Raw genomic sequence first — 23,160 nt, forward strand, 5'->3', positions numbered from 1 at the left:
TTCCTCAAAAGAGGGAATAAAAAACTTTGATCCTAACTCTATGAAATGAAACAAAAATATGTGACCTGAAACCATTTAGTCATCATTTTTGACCACTTGGCGTGTAACAGAGTGTTGGGGTGCAATAAACAAGACTGTGCAAAACTTTGGACAACTTTGGAAATCGAAGCCAAATGTGACACTTTTCATTGGTCTTGAACCTGCCATTTTGCCTCTGTGAATATGCCAAAATCATTCTGTTGGGAGTAAACTGCCAGCCCAGCAGTCTTAACTTATATGTCCCTACATTATGTGCATTCACATGTGCTTATACACATGCTCGCATATGTTCATATATGTATGTATGACATGTACTTCTGTGCATGCTACTGTACATGTTGCTTCTCTGAGTGTATGAGAGTGAGTTTGTTTGTCTTTGCATATTATTGAAAGGAATGATGGGTTGTCATATGCATTATTCACTAGTATTTAAAATAAGGCACCTGCCATATGGTCCCAGCATAAAATAGCCATTTACTTGCGCAAGAGCCAAGCTTATTTTATACCATCAGCAAAATCTGTTAACAAGGGGGGAAGGAACGAGAGAGAGAGAGAAAGGAAAATAGAGACAGAGTAGCTCCTTTGAGATTTACTTGCTTCCAGTACACTAGAATCTCACTACCAAACAAGCTTTAGCTACTTAAATTGCTCATGGTGTTTTGCATTTTGCTGCATCGTGTCTCATTGTTTCTCCACAAGACAGTTAAACATTAAGCCTCACTAATTTTGTACTTTATGCGTTGTTCAAAAATCTACCCAACTGTGCCTGGATTTCCATCATTCCCACTTTAAGTGGATAGTACGTTAAATGTTTTTCTTTCAGCTATCATTTCAGACGAAAGTTCAAGTTCAGTGCCACTTGACTATTTGATGCATCATAATGGCCGTGTAGTCATAAACGTAACCTTAACCAAACTCCAGTCCTAATGCTGTCTGGATTATGGATAATGGATTACATTTTACACTATTGTGTCACTTAACACTCAGTAATGTATCATATGCATATACTCCCCAAATAACCAACTGACTAAATTTATGTCAAGAGTTTACTTAATGATATACCTCTGCTAAATTCATCCCAGTTCAAATAAGAGACACCTAAAAGCACCATGCATAAAATGCAAAGTAGCATAAATTAACATAGTTTTGGGCTAGACGGAAGATGTTCTGCTTTCATGTTTTTCTTCATTGAATGTATGAAATATACTCAAATAAAATACATGATTGTACAATCTTCATGTGTATTTCGAAATATTTTGCATTTATTTTAATACTATATGTAGTGAAAAGATAAGTTCCGTCACCAGCTCGATGTGTGATCAATGAGACTTTTCTTGACTCTTTGTCATTTTTCTGTCCATCTCTTTCTCTCTCTAGTGTTCCTAGGTGTCTCTGGCTTGTCAACCTACCAGGTGCATCACAATAGCATGTGTGTCCAATGGCAGCCTCTTCTACATGCTACATTATACAGAGTCTCCATACAGTCTACACTGAGTAAGTACATTTTAATGAGCATGTACGTTCTGCCATCTCTGTTGTTAAAAGTGGTGAAAGTTAGTTCATTATTTGGTTCAGTGCTTTTTATTAGTTTTACTTTTTGTTTGAGACAAGTGGCTCACACCAAACTCTAACCTGATTGACTTTTCAGTACCAAATTCAAATTAAGTGCAACATCAACTTTCTGAAATGTGGCCTGGATCACACCTTTTAAATGCAGTTTAAAAAAAAACACAAAAAATCTTCAGACAGAAGTTTCCTTCAGACAGAGCTTCGGGTTACAAGCAGTAGTCCTAGAACACATGCACAGACACACAGTTGACAGCTGTTCTCATCAACATTTCAGTGTGCACTTTCAGTCATCCCAACATGTTTCACCGTTCCACCTTGTGAGAAACAAGGTATTTGCCAGCTAAGTGACTGGAATACGATTCAGTCAGTAAATCAAGAGTTACGGAAGTAACTAAGATTCTATGAATTCTGGATGACCACCAGAGATAGTTTGTAATACCTTGATATGCATCACGTGATGGTGCAGAAGGTTGAGACATACTGTAATACTATAAAAGTCACACGTGTGACCTGGGTGATGCAAACAATCTGATAAAGGGGTCTGGCACCCAGCAATCTTCTCCTACAGAATCTTCTCGTCGAGACTCTGAGTGAAGAGTCAGCATGAGAAGTGAAAGTGGAGGGAAGGCATACAGGAGGCAGTCCGGCCAGCGGTGTGCCAGCATGTCCTGCCCCAATGGACTGATTGGTTCTGAGAAAGAGAACCACAGTGGACAGTGTGTCAATGTTTCTGAAACAAACAGAATGATGTCGGCCCTGCCATACCTCTCCAAGATCATCTGAACCACCATCAGGTTCAGTCTCCACTCGCCCAAAGGGGGCTTTTGGCAGGAAAGCATGTCTGCGGCTTTGTTCTGCACACCTGTTAAATGCATTCCTCTAAGACTTGCAAGGCGAAGCGAGGCCTGCTGAAGGAGCCTCGGAGCCGCCTGCAAAGAATGGCTGGATCTGGTGGTTCACATGATAAACTGTCGAAGTGTTGTCTGACCAAACAAGGACATGTTTCCCTTCCAAAAAAGGAAGAAAATGTCTTAGGGCTAAGTGTATTGCACACAGCTACAGCACATTTATGTGCTGGAGCCTCTGCTGAGGACCCCAGGTCCCCCTGACTGCCCTGTGGTTCCACACAGCCTCCCAGCCTGAGAGGAAGGAATCTGTTACCACTATCTCCCAGCGGGAAGTAAGTGAGCCTAAGGGAACACTGTGGCACAGATAAGCCTTGTTTGTCCAGGGTGCTAGAGGCTGAAGGTACTTGCTGGAGACTTACTATCCTTCTGTGGTGACTCTTGGGGTCAGCGCCCAAAACGCTGACCCAGATCTGCAAGGGGTGCAATGAAAGGAGCCCTAATGGCTTTCGCCTGGACTCTGGGAGTCAGACTCCCATGCCTCTTGAGCGGCTTGGGGGGTCAGTTGGTAGGAGCTCCGTGTCTGGGTGCCCTATTCCTTGGTGTCCAAAAGGGGGAAGGGTGCCAGGATGTCTTGGTTTAGACAAAGGTGCCCAGTGTAAGTCAGCAAACTATTGCCTGACTTTATTCATTTGCGCACTACGCTCCAAGGCCTGTTGGGCTGCAGGCCCAAACATCTGGCCTGGAAAGACAGGCAGCATGCACAATGTCTTCCTGCACCACTCTGACAAGAGGGACTGGGCAAACCACACTTGGTTGCAGGCCAAGGTCAAAGTGGAAATCAGTTTTCTGAGCTCTCTGGTCATGAAAGTGAATGCCTGGAACAAAGCATCCCTCAGGCTGTGTCGAGGCATCAACTCTGGCACTCTGGAGAGTCTGCAATAGAGCCAGAACAAGGCACGAAAGAGAGTTTCCAATACACCCCATGTGAACTGCTATATCTCAGCTCTTAGTAAGGAGGTCGTCAGTGATTCTACAATGTGGGCATGGACAGTTCATCAATGTCTGGTGCAGAGAGTGGAACTTTGAAGGCAGATGGTTATGGGGGACACTTGAAAAAGGTGAGAGTGAGAGCTTGAAAAAGGCAAGAGGGAGAGGGAGCAACCTCTACAGGGGCAGCATCCAGATCAAGCCATGAGATGGCCAATTGAATGGCTTGCTTAACTGTTGAAAGACCAGCCTTAGCATCCTGCAAGTAGTCTGCTCTTGACCTGTGAGAGCCTATCACCAAGGGGAGGGGGCACTCCCTCTCCTGTTCCTCCTGTTCTCCCACTTCCTGATTCGTAAAAAGGTTCCTTGAAGCTGCAACAGAAAGTGCATCCTCATCATGCCGACTGGCAAGAGAGAGTGAAGTAGCTAGGCCATCACTCCTATCACAGGCCTGGGGTGGCAGCTCCGAAACAGCAGTGACAGCATCAGTGGAGGGGCCACCAGGCTGTAAATTAAGAACAAGGGTGTTAATCTGAGCAAGCTCAGAGGCTAATGTGTCCAGAAGTGTGATGAGCCAAAGGTTCATCACAGTTCTGTTTCTTAGCGTTGGAGGCGTCACCCTGTGTGTGCCTGTGACGTTTAGAACCAGAAGGGGGGCTGAGTGCAGGCTAAAGGAGGCAAGCCAGCCTCAGCAACGCCACTGTCAAACCTGGCAAACAGCATACAGCTGCAATTAATGCAAGCATTGTCTGTCAGTGCCTGCCAAGGTGTTCGATGCCAAGACATGATGAAACATCTGTCATAACCATCCTCTGGACTGAGAGGGACCAAGCAGGAGTCACAAATGGAGAGCATGATCGGCTTCAGCACAGAGTTTCTGTCACAAACCAGCAAGGGGTGTAGCCCAAGGGATAAGATGATCTAACGGAGGGAACAAGCCCGTTCCTACCCCACACAGACATTGCCAAGGTTAGCGCACCTCAACACGTGTAGCCACCTATAACACCATAAGGCTACTGATGTAGCAGTTGAGCAAGAAACACTCAGCTACAAATCCGGTTAAACTAGCACTTTAACATTAAACACCGTAGGGGTAATTACACGTAATCACTGTAAACAAGTGATAAGTCAAGGAGCGAAAAAAACACTCTCCACTATGGTTTCCCAAATGTTGACACAGTTGTTGTAATAAGGTGAAAACACCCCAGCGAGACAGGTCAGATAAGTATAAAAACCACAAGTATCAGAGAAGTGTACAATAGTAAATCACCCGCAATAAGCGGAGGCGCTAAACTATTAGCGTGTTAAGCTAAGCGGGTAAGTTAGTAAGACACACCCACCAGGAAAATAAATGTAGCTACCTACCTGGAAAAGTCTGACGACTCGGGGTTTGGTGAAACTCCCGGCAGAAATGAGCACTGGCTATGCAGCCTCTGGGTAATCAAAACATAGCTCCAACCGATGGGTTATGAGGCTATTGACATAGGTGGTGAACGCTGATCAGTGGCGGCTGGTCACTCAAAAAATTGGGGAGGACAGGAGGAAAACCAACATGACGCATTTAACTATATCATTGTCCCACCTGATGAAATCGGAGGGGTGGGGGACAATTTTACATGCCAATAAAACAGTTTGCTTGAGTGGGGAAAAGGCTGCTTCTTTAAAGACATTTAGCATATACATATTGTCTCTAAATAAAGAAGTGCTCATTTTAGCCATGGAGTGGATCAAATGTGTCATTTTACCAACAAAGTGAAATTCAAACTTATAGTACTGTTCTATTGTGACAACAAATTTATGATCTCATCAAAAACAGACAACATATCACATGATTTACAAGTGTTTCCTATATATTTTCTTAGTATACAGAAATATATAAAGTAGCACAAAGCTTATGATGTGATACAGGTTCAGATCAGTGCTGAATACAAGAAAGATTGAACACTAAAAACATTCACAGATCTTAAATTGTAGGTTCACATCAGAAAGTATTAATGCATGTATCAAATACATGACTTACACACTCTGATCTATGTGCACGACATACAAAATATAGTCTACAAAGCTGACTTGGGGTGTTAACATGAACACAAAACTCACAGTTCAGAACATATCACGGATTTGAGTCACGGATCAGATCATTATTAGGATCAGCGGAAAAAAGGGGGGTGACAAATAAAACTTTGTTTTCTATTTATTCTGTAACACATTTACAGCCAGAAACAGCAAGGAACTTTTGCCTATGGTCTTAAATGAAAACAACATTTAAGATGTCCAATGTTTAAATAAAATAAAATAAAATAAAATATATAAAATATTCAATGCTCAGTTATTGCAACATGAGGCATGAAACCTTCCTCTTTTAAACAGTGAATGAAACAGCCTCTGTCCGCATCATCAAAGCTTGATGATAACAAACATTCACCGCTAACGTCAGTTAGCAGCTAGATGCTAATTAGCTGCTCAGCTGCAGCACATTAAACAGCAGGTAAACATAACTCAAATGTCACATCGGACCCGTTAGATGCTGGTTTGATCGTTGCTCTTCAAAATCCCTGTTAACGTTAGCGACATGCTGTCTGCCCATGACTTGTACTTACAGCAGTTTGTTTACTTTGTCTTAAATGAGACATTAAACTTTGCAATTAATCCACAGTTCATATGCCTGCCGAACCGTGGGGGGCGATCCGTACTGATCACAGATCAACTACAATCTGTTACACCACTAGTTAACACTATTACACTTATTCTAATTACTTTAAGCTTATTACTCAATATACGACTCAGCTTAAAAACGAACTAAAGAAACTGTCAGAAGCAAGCAGCCAGACCTCCTGCACTCATTCACTAATCACACATCAACAGGTGACTGAACAACCACTCAATTAAAAACAATGAGTGAGTCCAGACAGCTCACTGTAACTTCAACAAGCAAACTAACGTTACCCACAACACATTATATGATCTCTGCTGCATTCTTGTTAAGGAGATAAATTCACACAACAGCCACAGAGACATTTAACCATCAGAAATTAAATTAGCGACCAAAGAGACAGAGAGAGAGAAGCTGTATCTGACGCTATCTGATGTCTTCTTCTTTCTTTCATGGAGATGAAGTATTCATGTCATAACGTCCATTTGTGACTGTTGGTCATCTTGTTTGTTAGTTAACAGAACTTTATGGCTGCTGCTTAACCAGTCTGATATCATTAGCAACAATGACAAACAAACTAACTCTCCTGGTTGTTTCTCCGGTTGCTTCTCTCTCCAGCCTCCCGGCAGCGTCCTGCTGCTGCTGCGCCGATAATTTCTCCCATTAGCTTAACAACAGTCTTTACCAGTCCTTCCATGGATGTATAAAGAGTCCTTCAGGCTGCTACAGCAAGCCAGCTGTTGCATTGACTAATGCAAGGAGCTATCTACTGCTACTCTGCCTTACAGTGGAGAGAATTGAAGATGAAATCTGGAAACTATCATTGGACCAACTTGATGTCAATATTGCATTCTGGTTGTTGATTGGTAAGGGAGGACAGCCTCCCTTGGAGCGTCATTTTACCTGTCATGGCCAATCACAGATTAGCATGAAAAAAAAAAGAAATACATTAAGTCCAATGTAAGAGATCCCGCCCTGCGGAGGACAGCAGGCACCCGTCCTCCTCTGTCTCCCCCCTCCACTTCACACACTGCCCTTTCTCCTCCTGCCCTGCAGGTGTCGCTGTTGAAACATTTTAAACAGAATTTCAGTAATGGATTTTTTCCAAAGAACAGAGAAAAAATACTTTATAAATAATACTGAGATTTGTAATGGTTTATTTCAACCAAATATTCTTTTTTATATTTCGATCTCCTTTTTGCCTCTCAAAAAAAAAAGGAGGATCAACCTCCTCTGCCTCTATGGACCAGCCTCAACTGGCACTGATGCTAGCTAATCCTAATGACATACATGACCTGCACGGTTAGGTGAGAAGATGAAAAGGAGACAACTGCTGGGTGCCAGGTCTCTTTATCAGGTTGCTTGCATCACCCAGGTCACACTTTTGACTTTGTTAGAATTCCTTACAGATTTATTGTCTCTCCTCATGAAAACATCTCTTCCATTTATTATTAATACAAAGACATGACAGCTGAGGACTCAGGACTTTGTGTGTGTGTGTGTGTGTGTGTGTGTGTGTATGTGTGTGATACATATCTGTGTGTCATGTGTTATGTGTATTAGTTATATGTATAGTATACCTTTCACAGTCATCTGGATTCATAGTGATATGAGCATCTGAGAAAAAAAGTGTTATATATTTCTATCATTTTCACAAGGCATTGATTTACATTGTGAAGGATATTTACTCATTCCAGTCTCTGTCTTTGCAGAAAGGCAGAGAGGTATGATATGCACATGATTTCTCACCAATAAACAACACGGGAGAAAACTGCTTTGAGAATTTCTCATGTCATTTCGTCAGGAATAAAACGAATAAAGACAAAGAGTATGACCTTTAGAGGCTGTTTAGGACAGCTCACTCAGTTAATAAATGTAAAAAGGGGGGCAGAAGAAGAAAAGAATAAGGGAAGGTAGAAGGAGCTCTAATAAAAAAATCAATTTTAATCAAATCAATCACTGAAAGAAAAAAAGTCAGTCAGTTTCATCACTTTTATATTTTGTCCTTTTTCACCGAGTGTCTAAAACATAAAAACCTTTACAAAGCCTTTGTAGAATCTGTTCTACTGACAAGAGACTGTTTTGGAGCTGGTCTACTAATATTGAACAACTTCAAGTTCAAGTTTTATTTTTATTTGTCCTCAGAGGGCAATTGATTGTGCAGCAGAGGTTCATATAAAACCTACAGTAAAAAACACTGTTGAAACTGTTGACAGCATTCTCAGTACTTTTCAGATAGAGAAGAGAAGAGCTATTCAGAAGAGAAGTTATTTGTTTGTGTGTGTTTGTTTGCATTATGCAACCAACTACATATAGTTATATAGATTTCTGGACATCCCTAACAAGGTAAGGTTTTACTTGGTGCAAGCATGAACCTGTTAACACTAGATTTTGTCTTATTCTTTTGATTATTTATCTATTATTTAGTGGGAAAACCTTTGTCTGAGTTTATTTTTTAAATGTCAGTATCTGTCAAAAGGTCACATAGGAAGCAGAACCAGATGCAGCTCTGATGTGTTTTCACTTACAATACCTCTGAGAGGATAATGGGTATGGGTACATGACAATACACGGTGAAAGTCTACAGCTTTCAATTGATTTTAAATCCTGTAGCACTTGCATTAACATTTTAAGGACGGGGACTTTCACACTGGTAGCTCTGTGGACAAAAAATGTGGCCTTCTTCATTAATTTCAGTGAGACTACTCTGTGGGTGCTGTAGGGGATCATATCACAGAGAGCTCTGGAAAAAAAACACACAGGGTAAAAAGATGGTTTTCTCTACTTTTTCTGCCGCATAATGAAACGTCATACAATGCACTCAATAATGTGTCAGTCTTAATAGAAGTTAGAATACCCTGTAGCATCAGAATTAAGGAGGAATTAATTTATCAAGTTTAATTTGTTGCATAATTGGACGTCAATGTGATACAAACCACTGTGAAAATAACTGACTATAGGCCATCTAAAGAGCTACTTTACTACAGTAGAAGTGTTTCATAAAAATTAAGATTATTAATGCATTCATCAGGCTCTAGTCTATGTTACAAAAGTCATATTTGTTATTGAAAAATAATAAGTATAAGTAATCTTATAAATGCACTTGTTTTGATAAAAACTCCACACACTTGAAGAATACAGTATGATTTTAATCACCAGATTTATGGGTTTTAAAGAAGATATGAAAGTTTAAAAAACTATTGACATTAACCTAAAAAATATTGCACGAATATATATAATTTAATCCATTAATATTATTCAATGACATTCTTAATTTAATGGGTTTTTTGCTTCTATTAGACTGTGTAAACTAAGCTGTACATTAAGCAAGATATAAAAGGACATTTTGACTTGTCACAGCAGGGAAAACACAGGTGTGACTAATAATGTCAACCATGACTCTGTTCCACTAGTGAAGCAGCATGAACAATGACAGCGGCGCACCTAAATGAAATGCAGCCATCTTTAACATTATTAGTTGCACCTCTTTGGCAAATCAGAGTGTCCTGTGTGAGAAAGCCTAAATCAGATGGTAGTTCTGTTTTAATATGGATTTGTAGTAATGAAAATACATCGGAAGCTGAAGTGCTGGCTGGTAAATGTACAGATTTGAGACATAAATAAAACCAGTTCTACTCGAAGGAAATATGCGCAGTAAGTGACGTGTTTACACCTTTTAATGTCAGAGAAAAGCAGCAAAAAAGTAAGAGGAAGATTTTTCACTTCCTTTCCTCTCCTTTGTATTAATCTCTGTCTCTCCCTCCCTTCCATCTGAGCAGTGGCTGGATACTCTAGCCGGAGTTCAGAGATTTGGTTTAATCCACGCAGAGCCAACCAGCTGCTTAAACACCTTTTCAGATGGAAAAGTGAAGCCTCTCAGTGACAGCTGTTTCCCGAAATTTTATTATCTATGACTGTTTCCTGTGTGGAGGAGGAGCTAATTTGTCAGTCTCCGAGATGAGAGACACATTAAGAAATAGAATTAGACTAATGAAACTGACAAATGACAGCTATTAGTGTGTGCGTGTGTGTGTATGTGTGTTTCCAGTTTCCATTCTTTTTGCCTGCCAACATAAATTGTCATTCAGTCTTTTTCTCTGTTATATACGATGCTTTCCCTCTACAGCTTTCCAGAATAAACACTAAAGTGAAAGTGTTTGCAGTGTGAAATCCAGAGGAAATTGAGAAAAGGAAAGAAATCAATAATGTGATTCATTTCCTTTTTCTGTGGATATAATATTGTTTTCCTACTGTCTTTTTAATTTCAGAACCATCTAATTACTTTCTTTTGGTTTCTTTTGGTGCTATAGATGAGTAGAACTGCACATTTTGCAGTTTGTCACCTTTTTTCACTAGTTTGTCACTAGTTTTTGTTTTTAATGACACTCTAAGCTGTGATAAAATTGACAGAGATTTGATGAGATTGATGTATCACAATTGATTTGAACCTGGTTCTCTGTGAAAGTCTGGGGATCAACCAAAGATGCAACTTCACCAAGGTGTCTAAATCCTACCTTCTGTTATCACAAAATAAAGTAGTAATATTATTGCTACTTTTATTAAGTTTTTGTTATTTTTACGTGTTGCAGATAGCCTCTCTGGAGGCAAGATGAGTCTGAATCCCCATATGAGCTGAGTCTGTCTGTGCAGAGTAGTGAGTCTTAGCCTTAATGTACCCTTGAGCAAGGCACTTTTCCACTGACTTCTCCAGTAAAGCTGCTTATTATGCAACTCTGAAAGAATGTGATTATACTAATCTCCTCCCATGCTCGAATGTGATTCAGAAACTAGCTGAAAAAGTGAAAGTGGGCTCTGCAAAGAAAGTTAATTTGAAACAGGAGCTCCAGGACGATCACTGGAACATTTTTACTCTGAGTAATTTGTTTTGTTGTTTACGTGCAGATAGCCAGAGGCAGGAAGTGAGCCTAGGAGGTGGGGCTTCCCGACAGTGCTTCTATGACCTCACTCCCAGCAGCCAATACCAGATCAGCGTTCACACCCAGATGCAGGAAATGGAGGGCCCTGCTGTCTCCATCACTGACATGACACGTATGTTTCAAATGTTTTCTATATTGTGTATATATTCATGATTATGTTCTCATCTATGCCTCTGCACTCAGGACAAAACAGTTAAGTGGAACATCTTTGAGTTGCATTTTCAACTTTTCATCAACATTTTTAAGGAAGTTAAGTCTCACTGAAACCTTTATCTGCTTTTCTCTCAATTTTCACCCCTTTCTTTGTTTTCTCCAATTATAATTTCCATCTGTCCTTAAATATCTTTTTCTCCATCCGCCCCTTCCTGTAGACATGTTCTACATCTGTCTAACATCTGTCCAACACTGTCTCTTCTACCTTCAGCATTCTTTACTTGGGTCTCTCTCTCTCTCTCTCTCTCTCTCTCTCTCTCTCTGTCTGTGAAGATTGAGGCTGCTGTTGCAATTCATTGGTCAGTTGATGAGTTTAGATAGATAGATAGATAGATAGATAGATAGATAGATAGATTGATTGATTGATTGATTGATTGATTGATAGATAGATAGATAGATAGATAGATAGATAGATAGATAGATAGATAGATAGATAGATAGATAGATAGATAGATGGATAGATAAATGTGCTCATTGTGCAGAATCGGGCTGCAACTAACGATTTTCATTATCGATTAAACTGTCATCCAAAGCCCAAGATGCAACTAAAAAAGTTTTGCTTTGACCCGACCAACAGTTCATAACCCACCAATAATCAGTTTACCATTATAAAGACACCTGAAAAAATTCACATTTAAGAAGCTGGAAGCAGAGAATTTCAGCATTTTCTCTTAAAAATTGACTCAAAATGATTATTTGATCATCAAAATAGTTGACAACTAATTATCTGTCAATTGACTCATCATTCCAGCCACTAATCGTTGCAGCTCTAATGCAGAATGGCTCCTTTCAGAGTTTGAAATTATGATGAAGGTATTATATTGAAGGGTCGTTATTAAATGCATTAACATTTAAGTTTAATGATGAAGCTGGTTGAGATGGAGCTAATTTTAACTACTTGATATAGTATTGAGTAGTTTATTCTGTAACAGTACAACATTTTATAAGATGTTCACATCCTGCAAAGTAACTATAGCTGTCACTCAGATGTAGTGGAGTAAAAAGTACAATAATTAAGTAGCATGTAATGTAAATAGTAAATAAAGCACGTATGTTGCTTGTATTTACTTACTTTCAAACACTATCCACAGATACATTGACAAAGAAACAATAAAGACATGAAACAGTAGACAGAGGAAGTACGTCAACAACTGTAATGAGGTGGTTCTCTGCTACAATGTACCACTAAACAGAAAAGTTCATGACGGATTCAAACACATTTACAAATTATTAGTTTTGTCCCCAAAAAGTTACTTTGGAAGCTGAAGAAACATTCTGTTGAGAACATTGTATCTAATTTCATATGTGCTCCTTCTGTGGGCAGTCACTGATGTTTCCAACATGATTTACTCACTGTGCTCTGGTTTGACAGAACCTATTGCTTTCTGCAAAGTAATTGGCTTGGCACTGAGGCATACCTCAACCTGAGGCTGTTTTTTAACTCTAAAAAACAGCCTCTGGTCAGACAGATACCAGACTGATGAAAATACTTTTGCTGTCCCCAACTTATAGAAGGAACGGAGGATAGTTGTATAGAAAGAAAGCAGAAAGATGTAATCTGACTGCTGTGTGACTGCTCAGTGATGGAGACAAAGATAGATACAACAAAACACAGCAGCTGGATTGCTCATGTACCTATAGGTTGTAAATACAGATTGCACTAGAAATCTTTCTCCTGTAAATGTCTAGAACCCGACTGTCGGTGGCAGGGAGAGGATTAGGAAACTTTCAGCTTAATAGGAACAAGCTACTGCTGTCTCTCATTGACAGCTTATTGACTGTGTGTGTGTGTGTGGTCGGCAGATAAACATAATGATGGTGCCCCTTGTCACTGCCATGATGATCGATGACCTTATCTTGTTTCCCTGTGTGTTTGTGTGTGTGTGTGTGTGTGTGTGTGTGTGTGTGTGTGTGTGTGTGTCCAGTGCCCGCACCCACTCAGGCTCCAACTGAACCCCCTCCCACAGAGCCCCCTCCCACCATCCCACCCGCTAAAGAAGGTGAGCAAGCAGCTAAACACAAACACAAACACACACACATTCATTCATATATTATTCTTCTCTAATGTTTCAGGTCATCTTTATAGCGCTCTGATTACTTCTCATGGTAACTGCAGTAACTTGACACCAAAATGATGTATCATTTGATGAAAAGCATTATAAGTTAGTAACTTGTTGCAACAGATACTTGCATGAGGTCAGCAAAAGTGAGCCCAAAAAGTCAACACTTTAAGTTGATTTGTGATTTAAATGTTATTTTAACCAATTTTGGTTGCTCATGTTGGTTTTTGGATGTATATTGTATACAGTATGTGTAAATCTGAAATATATGATATTTCTAGTTTCTTTACTCTGATATTTTGTTAAAATAAAACATAAATAAACAAAAAAGCCTATTTTTTGTGCAGAGCTATTCAGTTGTTGCATTTACAAACTTGAATCCACTTCAAGTGTTTGTGAAATTGGATCAGGGACTGTATTGGCAGAAACCTAAAATGAAATGATTTTGATTAGGAAAAAATGTAACCAAAGTATACAAATTAGTCGTGCTGAAATTTAAAACAGTGATCACCACCACTCTTGGCAACGCAATTCATGCTGCTCTTTCCTGCTTTTGAGAGCAGAAAAGAAAAAATAATCTAGCAATTAGAGTAAGTTTGTTATGTTACTATGTACAGCACTCTGTACACAACTGCAAACTATGTTCAGTTTCCAAACAATCAGCAGTGACCTGGAAGGAAATCTGGGGGCACTCTAACCAAATCAGAGATCGTAACTTAATAGTAAGCAAAGAGGAAAAGTCAAAAAACACTTCAGTGTCTCACACAGGAAGTCGCTGAGACATGTACGCACTTTATTCCACAATTAATTTATTGTGTGAGCCACACACAGGCCACTGTGGGCTGCAGCCAACGCCAAAACAAACAAATTCTACTCTTATCCTGGTTTATTATCTTTTTAAGGCAGACCTAACCTGATCACTGCCACCCAGCTTCAGTACAGTTTCTGCTTAGTCCCAAAATACTCCAACTACCAACCACAATATGGGTACCAGCTGACATTGCAGGTTTAACCCGTTAGTAACTACAGTATGTTCATGCTGGCTAGTAATTCTAAAACTATAATAAGCTATAAAATAATCTTAAGAACTTGTTAACAGCAATGAAATACTAATGTTAATTACATCATTTACTCACTAAAAAGCAGCAAAGCAAAAGGAGAAGCTGTCCGTGAGGGACATGTAATACACATTTTACATGTCCTTCATGGGCTACATTGTGCGTTTTCTCTGTGCATAACAATTGATAGGGGGGCTTATTATGTATGTGATGTCCTAACTGTAGGAGAAGCTGTCTGTATGTACAGCCTCACATGAATGTTGGCCTGACAAAGACCATACAGGTTGAAACGTTGCATTAGTAAAAACTTCTGAGGTTGCCAATTTCAATGTGAGACGGCCTCTCCTTTTCCTTTTTCATAGCAACTTAATGGAAAACCTCAATTAATTGCAACTTAAACAAGAACAAGAAAATTACTCATGAGACAAGACAGGCAAATATTCTCACTGTAGATGGCCTGACAAGCCTTGGAAGATTAGGAACAAAGGGGTACAGGTTCATAGTCCAACCCACCACCACTTACCCAGACGATCCTCCTCCTCTGTTCCCGTCTGATGGGCTCAGGTAAAAGGTTGACCTGCAACACAAACTCCACAGACATGATCTGACACACCCGCTGAGCCCGTCTGTAAGCATTTCTGTCTAAGTTTCTGACCTTTGTCAGACCATTGCCTCTGTCTGTAATGACAGGCAACCTTTACTCAGGACAGAGCCATAAAGAAAAAAGAGAGTAAAGTGTGTCTGTAAGTGAGAGAGAAACAGCAAAAACAAGAGGAAAAGTGTCAAACAAAGTGATGGGCAAGATAAAAAGAGAGCATGCAGATGGGAGTGGACAGAAAGAGAGACAAACGGAGAGACAGGCACAAAGGTAGCTACAGCCAGAAAGACATAAGAAAAAGACATCCGGTATAAAAGCAGAGACAGAGAGAATGATAGACAGAGGAGAGCGTGATCGAGACAGATATTAACAGGTAGAGGAGAGAATAAATAAGTCCCATCATGGCTTTCAGCCAAATAAAACCTTGTAATCAAAAGATTCTGCAGCTGACCTTTAACTTGACATTTCTGACAAGCATGAGACCTTCCACTGTAAAAACTGTACAATAATAGGTCGGTTCTTTTAAGAAAAATAATAACACCTTCAGAGTATATTTTTGTCAAATTTTCTTCTCTTCTCTTCTTTCAGCCATTTTCCCTTATAAACAGTGTAAATACAGTTAAGGATTTTCTGGGCTTTTATGGGAGCTGACATGGTTATGAACAGGGTTTGAAATTTAGCGAAGAATTGGAGTTTGAAATGTTATTAAAACCACAAAACAACTTTACAGCAGCAAATATAAGGCTACTGGGAGTCATTGAGAAGGATAAAAGCAGAAGGAAAAGTCACTGCTTGACCAGGAATGTGAATGAGCAGCTGACAGAAGGAAAAAAAATACTCAATTGGATATGTAGTGGCATATTTTTCAGAAAAAAATAATTTGAAACTCTGACTTGGAAAGTGTGCACTAAACCTTTAAACTCCACAGCGTGCTAATTGATCTGTAGAGCCAGTCTTTACATATTTATCCTGTTCCAGGGGATATACGGTATATATATTTGCAGTGCTTCATACTATGCATATATTATTCATACTCTGAGTATATGAGGCAGCCCCTTAACATTTAACTTGTGCTTTGTCCTCCACTGACCTTCATTCTGTATGAGATTGGTTTTTTAAATGCAGAGACAAATCTGTCTGTCTGTCGTTCTGTGTAGTGTGTAAGGAGGCCAAGGCTGACCTGGCATTCCTGGTCGATGGCTCCTGGTCCATCGGAGACGACAACTTCATGAAGATTACACGTTTCCTCTATAGCACTATGGGATCATTGGATCTGATTGGACCAGACGGCACCCAGGTGAGTTATGTGACCACACCCTCACCTACAGCACTTCAGTTCACCTCAGACTGAATGTTGGGCCTCAGAGGGAGAAGATAATTAGTAAGTTTTACTTGTGTAATGTAACTTTTTCTCCATTTTCCCCAAATGCTCTATTACTTGGGGGAAAGATTTCTGAATTAAAAATGTCTTGCAGTCATGACTATCTAGGTCTGAAAAATGTTACAGTGAGTCTTCCTGGAGTGCTGGTATTCACATTGATGACCGCCAGTGGTTCTTGTGTCTAGTCTAAATGTCTGAGTCTAGTGAAAATTACTGTACATGCCCATTTATACAGCACTACGATATAAGTTAACCAACAGAAATACAAATGTGCTGTAGGCTTTTAATTTTTGTTCGCTCTCTTTGTCATTTATTTTCTTTGTTATAGCATTTTTCTTCTGAGAAATGCATGCTCATGGGAAACAGAATGTAAAACAGATGCTGGGGATCTCGCCAAAATTAGCCACACTGAAAACCATAATAATGATGAAATAAAGAAATTACATATCATTGTGTAATCTGTGGCTCAGATTATACAATATATTTTATTTTCAAATTTTTGTGGGATTATACCCCGAAAGAGAAAGATTACAAACCCACGCAGGATCTGCAAGGGAATGCAATACTTTACAGACTTGCTGACTTGCAATGCACGAAACACTTTCAAACAAACAGTAAACTTATATAAAACAACCCACTGTCCTCCATAAACTGCAAACCATTTCATCTCATACTACTGCGCAAACGTTTCAAATCCTAAAAACTAAAAACTAGGTTTTCATTCAGTAGATCTTTGCTAAAATACAGACAGAAATGGGCGTTCTTCGGAAATGCTAAAAGAGTGTTGCTCAAACCAAACTGATCTTCCCTAATCAGAATCTTGAATAATCTTAGTGTACCCCTTGTCCTTTGGAGCTATGTGGGTTTGGCTCATTTACTATTTTAGGAGGGCTGCTGCTGTTAGCAGTAATTGATTCTGGAAGGATGCTTTGGAGCTGAATTTCACCCAATTTTCTGTGGCTATCCCCCGAGAAATCAGCATGACCACCCCCTAGTGAGTCATTTCTTACTTTCTGGAAATACTTTTTTTGTTGTTGTTGCTGCGCAGCATTCGATCAGCTCTGCTCATTTGCTACCACTTTGTTTTGTGCCTGAAAACATTACTTTTCTGGCAATAATGGTGCTCTTAATAACTTAAGTCTGGATGCATTAAAAGTTGGAACAAATATCAAGTGGATCATGCACCATTGCCTTAAGGGTTTGAGACTAATACTTGAATACACTATTATCTTGATTCTTAGTATAAAATCCACCATGAGTAATACTTTGAATCACGTTGCCACAGTTAATGTTACCATCTCCACTGCCTCAGTGTTTCTCATATATCAGGTTCATCAATAGTAATACCAGGCTGTGACTTGGGGCAGTAGCTCCTTATTGTCTTTGCGCTCCGTCCCTGCTAAAACCTCCACTATGTCAGCAGAGCTCAGCTGGTTAATTTGTCACACCATAGAGGTGCTTGCTAAACCTTTTTCTTTCATTTGTGTAGTGTCTGCTGTTAAGCAGTTTGCCTCCCTCACTGTGCCCCATAACCCTCTGGCAGTAGACTACCAAGAGCAAAACACTGGCTGTAACGTGAGAGAGTTGGCTGTACAGTAAAGAGAAAGTTGGCTGGTAAATGTAGGCTTCCCTGAGCCAACAACAGCACCATTAGCAGTCTGGAGGTAATGGTAGTTGTTCGCCCCTCTTAGAGTAAGGCAATTAGATTGATTATAGCTCCGATTTGGGAGTTCGGATGTATATATTTCAATGCATTTTCACCTACAGTCTTGCATAAAATAAGGCTGTAATATTCCTATTTCACATCATGAACGTTTACTTTAGATGCTCAGCGTGAAAAACGTTAAGACCACCAGTACTGACCAACGAAAAAAGGTGTTATCTGTAACATCACTGGTTATGCCTCAGAAGTTAAACAATGAAAACATTATATTTTGATTTCTTGTGTGTCATTTACTATTTAGCTTTCACATTTGTACAGTATTCACCTTGTGGGATTATTAAAGCACTCTGAATCTATATATATAATTACAGTATTTCCTTTAGCAAACAAAGGCAGCATCTGTTTTATACTGTTGGTGCGGTTCAGAATAAATGCAGAAATTGCAGGCGATAATGAGGTAAATATTAGATTCTTGGACCCAAAGCAGAGTCATTTGGCTTCATAACAATTAGAGTATGCCACATTGGCTACTTGGAGTAATTTGGCTTCTTGCTTTTTTCTTTGGAGGAAGCTTAAACAGACCTGCACACTCAAATATAGAAACACATTTCAGTTGTAGTATGACTGACATGAGTGTGAGCGAATGATGATTGAAGAATTTATTAAGCCTAAAACAGCAGCGGTTCAGGGAAATGTGAATTTAACTTTTTATCATTTGAGTTGAACTTTTTTCACCTTTCTGTCTGTCTGTCTGTCTCTTCCTATCTCCAGGTGGCCATTGCTCAGTTCAGTGACGATGCTCGGACAGAATTCCAGCTGAGTTCCCATGGAAACAAGGAAGCGCTGCTGGAAGCTATTCAGAGGATCAGATATAAGGGAGGAAACACCAAGACAGGTCAGAACAGTGGGAGGAACAGTTAAAGTGTATTAGTGGGATTCATGTGGTGATAGTTAGACGAGAAAGGTACATTCAGATATCAGGTTAGTACCACAGCCTAAAACCAGTTAACACAACCAGTTAACAAAACAATATCACCACAAGATCCATTAGCAGCTGTCCTGGCGCTTTCAACGGAATCACATGATCTTCCTCAGCAGATGGAGTTTCTCTAAAAAAGATTAGGTAAGATAGTTTCCTTAAAGTGCTCAAAAAAAATGGAAATTTGAACATCTACTTTCCATGACAACTGGGCAACGTCCATCTGCTGATTGTGAGTTTTTTTTGTTATTGTGGCTAAAAAAATGCTTGATTTTGCAGCAACTTTTCTAAAAAATTGCGATACAATTTGCAATGTTTTATGTGTTCTTTTTGCGGTAAAATTGCATGGAATTGGGAAAAATTGCAAGCAAAAGAAAATAATGCATATCACAGAAACAGTTATATTTCAGTGCTATTTTTTTTAATTTATTTTCTAAATATGAGAACCATGAGCTCAAAGTTATATAAAAAAGAAAATATTGTCCTTGAGTTCCATTTATAAGCCTTTATTAAATACACTTCACCATCAACATTAGCACCAAATAAAATCAGTCAATAATGCCATTAAAATAAATCCATTAACATATAGTTTAATTTCCAAAGTGTCCATTTTTACATATGCAAAGTGAAAATTGGAAATTGTTTTGCACCGGTCTATGGCAGCATTTTTTGGCAGGCGAGATTTGTCACCTCTTCCACCTGAATGTGCGCTGTGATGACATACGTTACTACGATACGAAATGCGACAACTGGTCCAAAACGGTCTGTTGATTTTGCCATTTCATTTAATTTCTCGATAACAAAATCACAATTTCCTGGAGGGACTGATAAGCAAAACTCCAGAGCAGCTAGTAATGGGCCTTGTAGTGAAATTGTTTGGCTGTTTCCAAGGTCAAGATTAAACTTTTAATCTCACTTTACCACAACAAATCTTGACAAGCAATCTTGTAGAAAGCGTTTTGTGAATTTTGCAATATCTCTTTGAAAATGCCACTTTTCCTCAATTGCAGGACACTTGTTAAAACTAGCACACATTGCAGAGATGAAAGACTTTCATTTAGGGCCAGAATACATAACAAGCAGTTTCAGTTTGTGAATCTGTTGTAACATTCATGTGAAAGCATCCAGCTGTGCTAGTAAGCACAAGGTGAATGTCAGTAACTTCAATGCATTAATGCGGCTTTGCAGGTGATGCCGGTTGTTCAGAGCACTTTAACGCTCTTAAAGTCTGGGTCATGGCTCAGTGTCTGCTCAGAGAAATTGTGTCCTTGAGCTTACCTATCAGCTCCAGGGCTGATCACACATCATTTCTTCTCTTTCTATCCACTTATCCCTACCTAACCCTTCTACTTCTCCTCTCGCTTCTTTTCTTTCCTCCTCTACTCTGTTGTCAGCCCCCTAATGTCCTCCCCTCCTTGCCTCTGTTCTCTTTCTGTTTGCCCTTTCTTCTTTTTTCTTCTTTTTTTCCTCTTCTTTTTGTCCCTTGTTTTTTCAGCCCCTACTTTCTCTCATCTCCAACTTCCTCATCTTGCTCTATCCCAGTACTGTTCTTCTTCATCCATTCCTTTATTCCCGTAACCCCTTTTCTCTCACATCATTCCTTCTTCTGTGCGTTATCCACTGTACTTTCTTATGGTTTAACAGGTGGGAACAGGTGGTGTTTTAGCTGACAAGGCACTGTGTGCGTCTGTGTGTGTGCATGTGGACTACAGCAGAACAGAAAATAAACCATGAAATTTCATCTTCCCCACACAAAGAGAAGGATGAGGCAGCCAGCTCTCACAAGGTTAGGCAAATGTTCACAGACTCACAATTTCTCTCTCTCCCCGGCACATACACACATACACGCACAGCACACTATCCTCAGCGTAGAATTAATCTTCTTCTTGGCTGAAACATAATGCTGATTCTTTACCATGTCCTTACTTCCATACCATATACTTATATTTTAGTGTATGTAAGAGTTCCTTTTTGTTTGAAGGTGTATCTTTTTTCATATTTATTACAATAAATGTGAAAATAGTTATTATTTATTGATAAGTTTGGGCTGTTTCAGTGATACCTCATTGATTATTTTCCTGTCCTATTTAATGAGGTTTTTTTCATAATTTAGATATTTTCCTGATTTTTCCTTTACTATTTTCTGAATGCTAATATGGTACTAAATATAAAGTAACACTTTTATATTATACTGTTAAATTATACAAACTATGATATACAGTTCTGGAGACTGTGCCTAAACCTCCTTACTTACATCGTACTCCTCTGGTCTGTTGAGAGGCGGCTTTCAGGACTGAGGCTTGCATTACAACCCTAAACTCTTTTTCACCTTCCCAATCCAAACTACCCTCCCCCCCACTGCCAGCCCCTCACTGTGTCTAAATCCTCCAAAGCCCTCAAATAAAAGACTGTAGCTTTCTGCCTCTTTAGCCTTTAGCCTTTGGCAGCTGTATCTGTGTGGAAGCAACCGCTAGCCAACAAGAAACCCCACAGCTTTAATGCCTTTTTTATGTTATTACTGTAAATGGCAAGCTAACTTTATATTCCATATCCTACAACCCTCAGGTCAAGCGAACACATTGAAAATGCACTTTGAAACATGTTCAAAAACACACATAAATCCACAGTAAAGTTCATGTATATTGAAAATAAAGGCTTATTTTCACTGGTTACCAGCTTCCCACTAACCACACCATCTCTGACAACTGGCCACAGAGTAGCCTCTGGAGCAATATGTGCTCTAGAAGTTATAGCTTAAGGAGAAGGGACAGGGACAAATTCTCCTTTTGAGCCAATTAATGTAATGAACTTCATCATCTACACCCATTTTAAAAACAGTATGTAAATAACGCTGTCTTTTTTAAGATTCTACAGTCTGTTTTTTTTCCCGTACTCTCTCCTACAAGAGTTTGAGGGAAGAGCATGTTGAGGATTCAGTGTGTTGAAGCTGATATTCTGGGATTTGGCTTTTCACTATGCATTTATTCATTAAGGTATTAGTGAGCCTCTGACTGACTCAGTGAATGATTGATTTAATGTAGCTGCTGCTGTAAGACTCTTTATCCCCGTACAGTATATACAGTATGAGTGTGTGTGTGTGTGTGTGTGTGTGTGTGTGTGTGTGTGTGTGTGTGTGTGTGGTTGTGAGTGTTTGTTAAGGTGGAGGACTTGCAGAATGTAAAGTAGTATTTCTTTTAATCCTTAACTTTATGTTAACATATTCACACATTAGATTAGTCAGATCGGCCTTATTCTATGATTTTCTTTAAGCAGCCAGTCCTGCTTCAGCTGTGGTGATGCAGTTTGTGTGAGACCCTCACTGAATCTTCAAGGTTTATGAGTCTTTTATGAGCTGTATGAATTGCCCATGAATGTGTTTCACTGACTGTCAAAGCCATTCAAAATCCATTGTATATTTTCAATAATGCATTGCAAAGATTTTTTTTTCACATCACCCTTTTTAACTTACTGTAGGAACTTACTTTTGCTTTTCAAAGATTAGGGGATTTTATGGCAGTTCATAATAACCCTGAAAGAGAATATTACAATCTCTTCTCAGTCATACAGACTTCACCTGCAGCCACAAAACACTGGGAGGAAAAATATCTTCCTGCAAGAACAAAGGATTAAGATGCACTAAAGCGTTGGAGGCTAAAACAGGCACGATTATTTCATCTATTTTTGTTTTCTCTCATAGTTTCTTTTCTTCAATGACAGTGAGAAAACTGGTAAACTTTTGCCAGACAGGAGCCAAATCCAAACTGACATAGATTACCTCACACACACAAAGTGATGAATCACTGATTAATTATAGGCTTCTTAGTCTAAGATCCACTGACATGTTTCTGTTTCTGTTCGGTTTTTTTTAACTCTTTTTGAACTACACTTGTCTTTCCCACCTGCCTCCTTTCTTCTTCTTCTTCCTCAGTTCTACCTTCTATCACCTTTTTCATCTGTGTCTCCTACCTGTCCTTGCCCTTCCTCCACCACCCACCCACCCCCCATCTTCCTTCTCATCTCCCTTCTCCTCTGCTCGGTCCCGTGTCTCACTTCATGCCTGGCTAGCTGCTGTAATTCCACTCTCGCCCAGTGTGATCAGAGGACAGTGTAGAAACAGATGTATCACTGGCAGATATCTGACAGCACAACACTTTACAGGCCAAGCTCTCTATCAT

General features: G+C 39.5%; 1 protein-coding gene across 1 annotated transcript in view; it reads left to right on the top strand.

Moving 5' to 3' along the window:
- The window catches only part of col14a1a (collagen, type XIV, alpha 1a), a 150,852-nt gene that overhangs the window by 63,691 nt on the left and 64,001 nt on the right, over positions 1-23,160 (top strand). The window contains exons 23-27 of the mRNA XM_042424334.1: positions 1,417-1,533; positions 10,999-11,145; positions 13,172-13,246; positions 16,120-16,259; positions 18,778-18,901. Coding sequence (XP_042280268.1) covers positions 1,417-1,533; positions 10,999-11,145; positions 13,172-13,246; positions 16,120-16,259; positions 18,778-18,901 — 603 coding nt within the window. The remainder of the gene's footprint in view (positions 1-1,416; positions 1,534-10,998; positions 11,146-13,171; positions 13,247-16,119; positions 16,260-18,777; positions 18,902-23,160) is intronic.

This window comes from Thunnus maccoyii, chromosome 10, assembly GCF_910596095.1.
Source record: "Thunnus maccoyii chromosome 10, fThuMac1.1, whole genome shotgun sequence".
NCBI classification, from domain to species: domain Eukaryota; kingdom Metazoa; phylum Chordata; class Actinopteri; order Scombriformes; family Scombridae; genus Thunnus; species Thunnus maccoyii.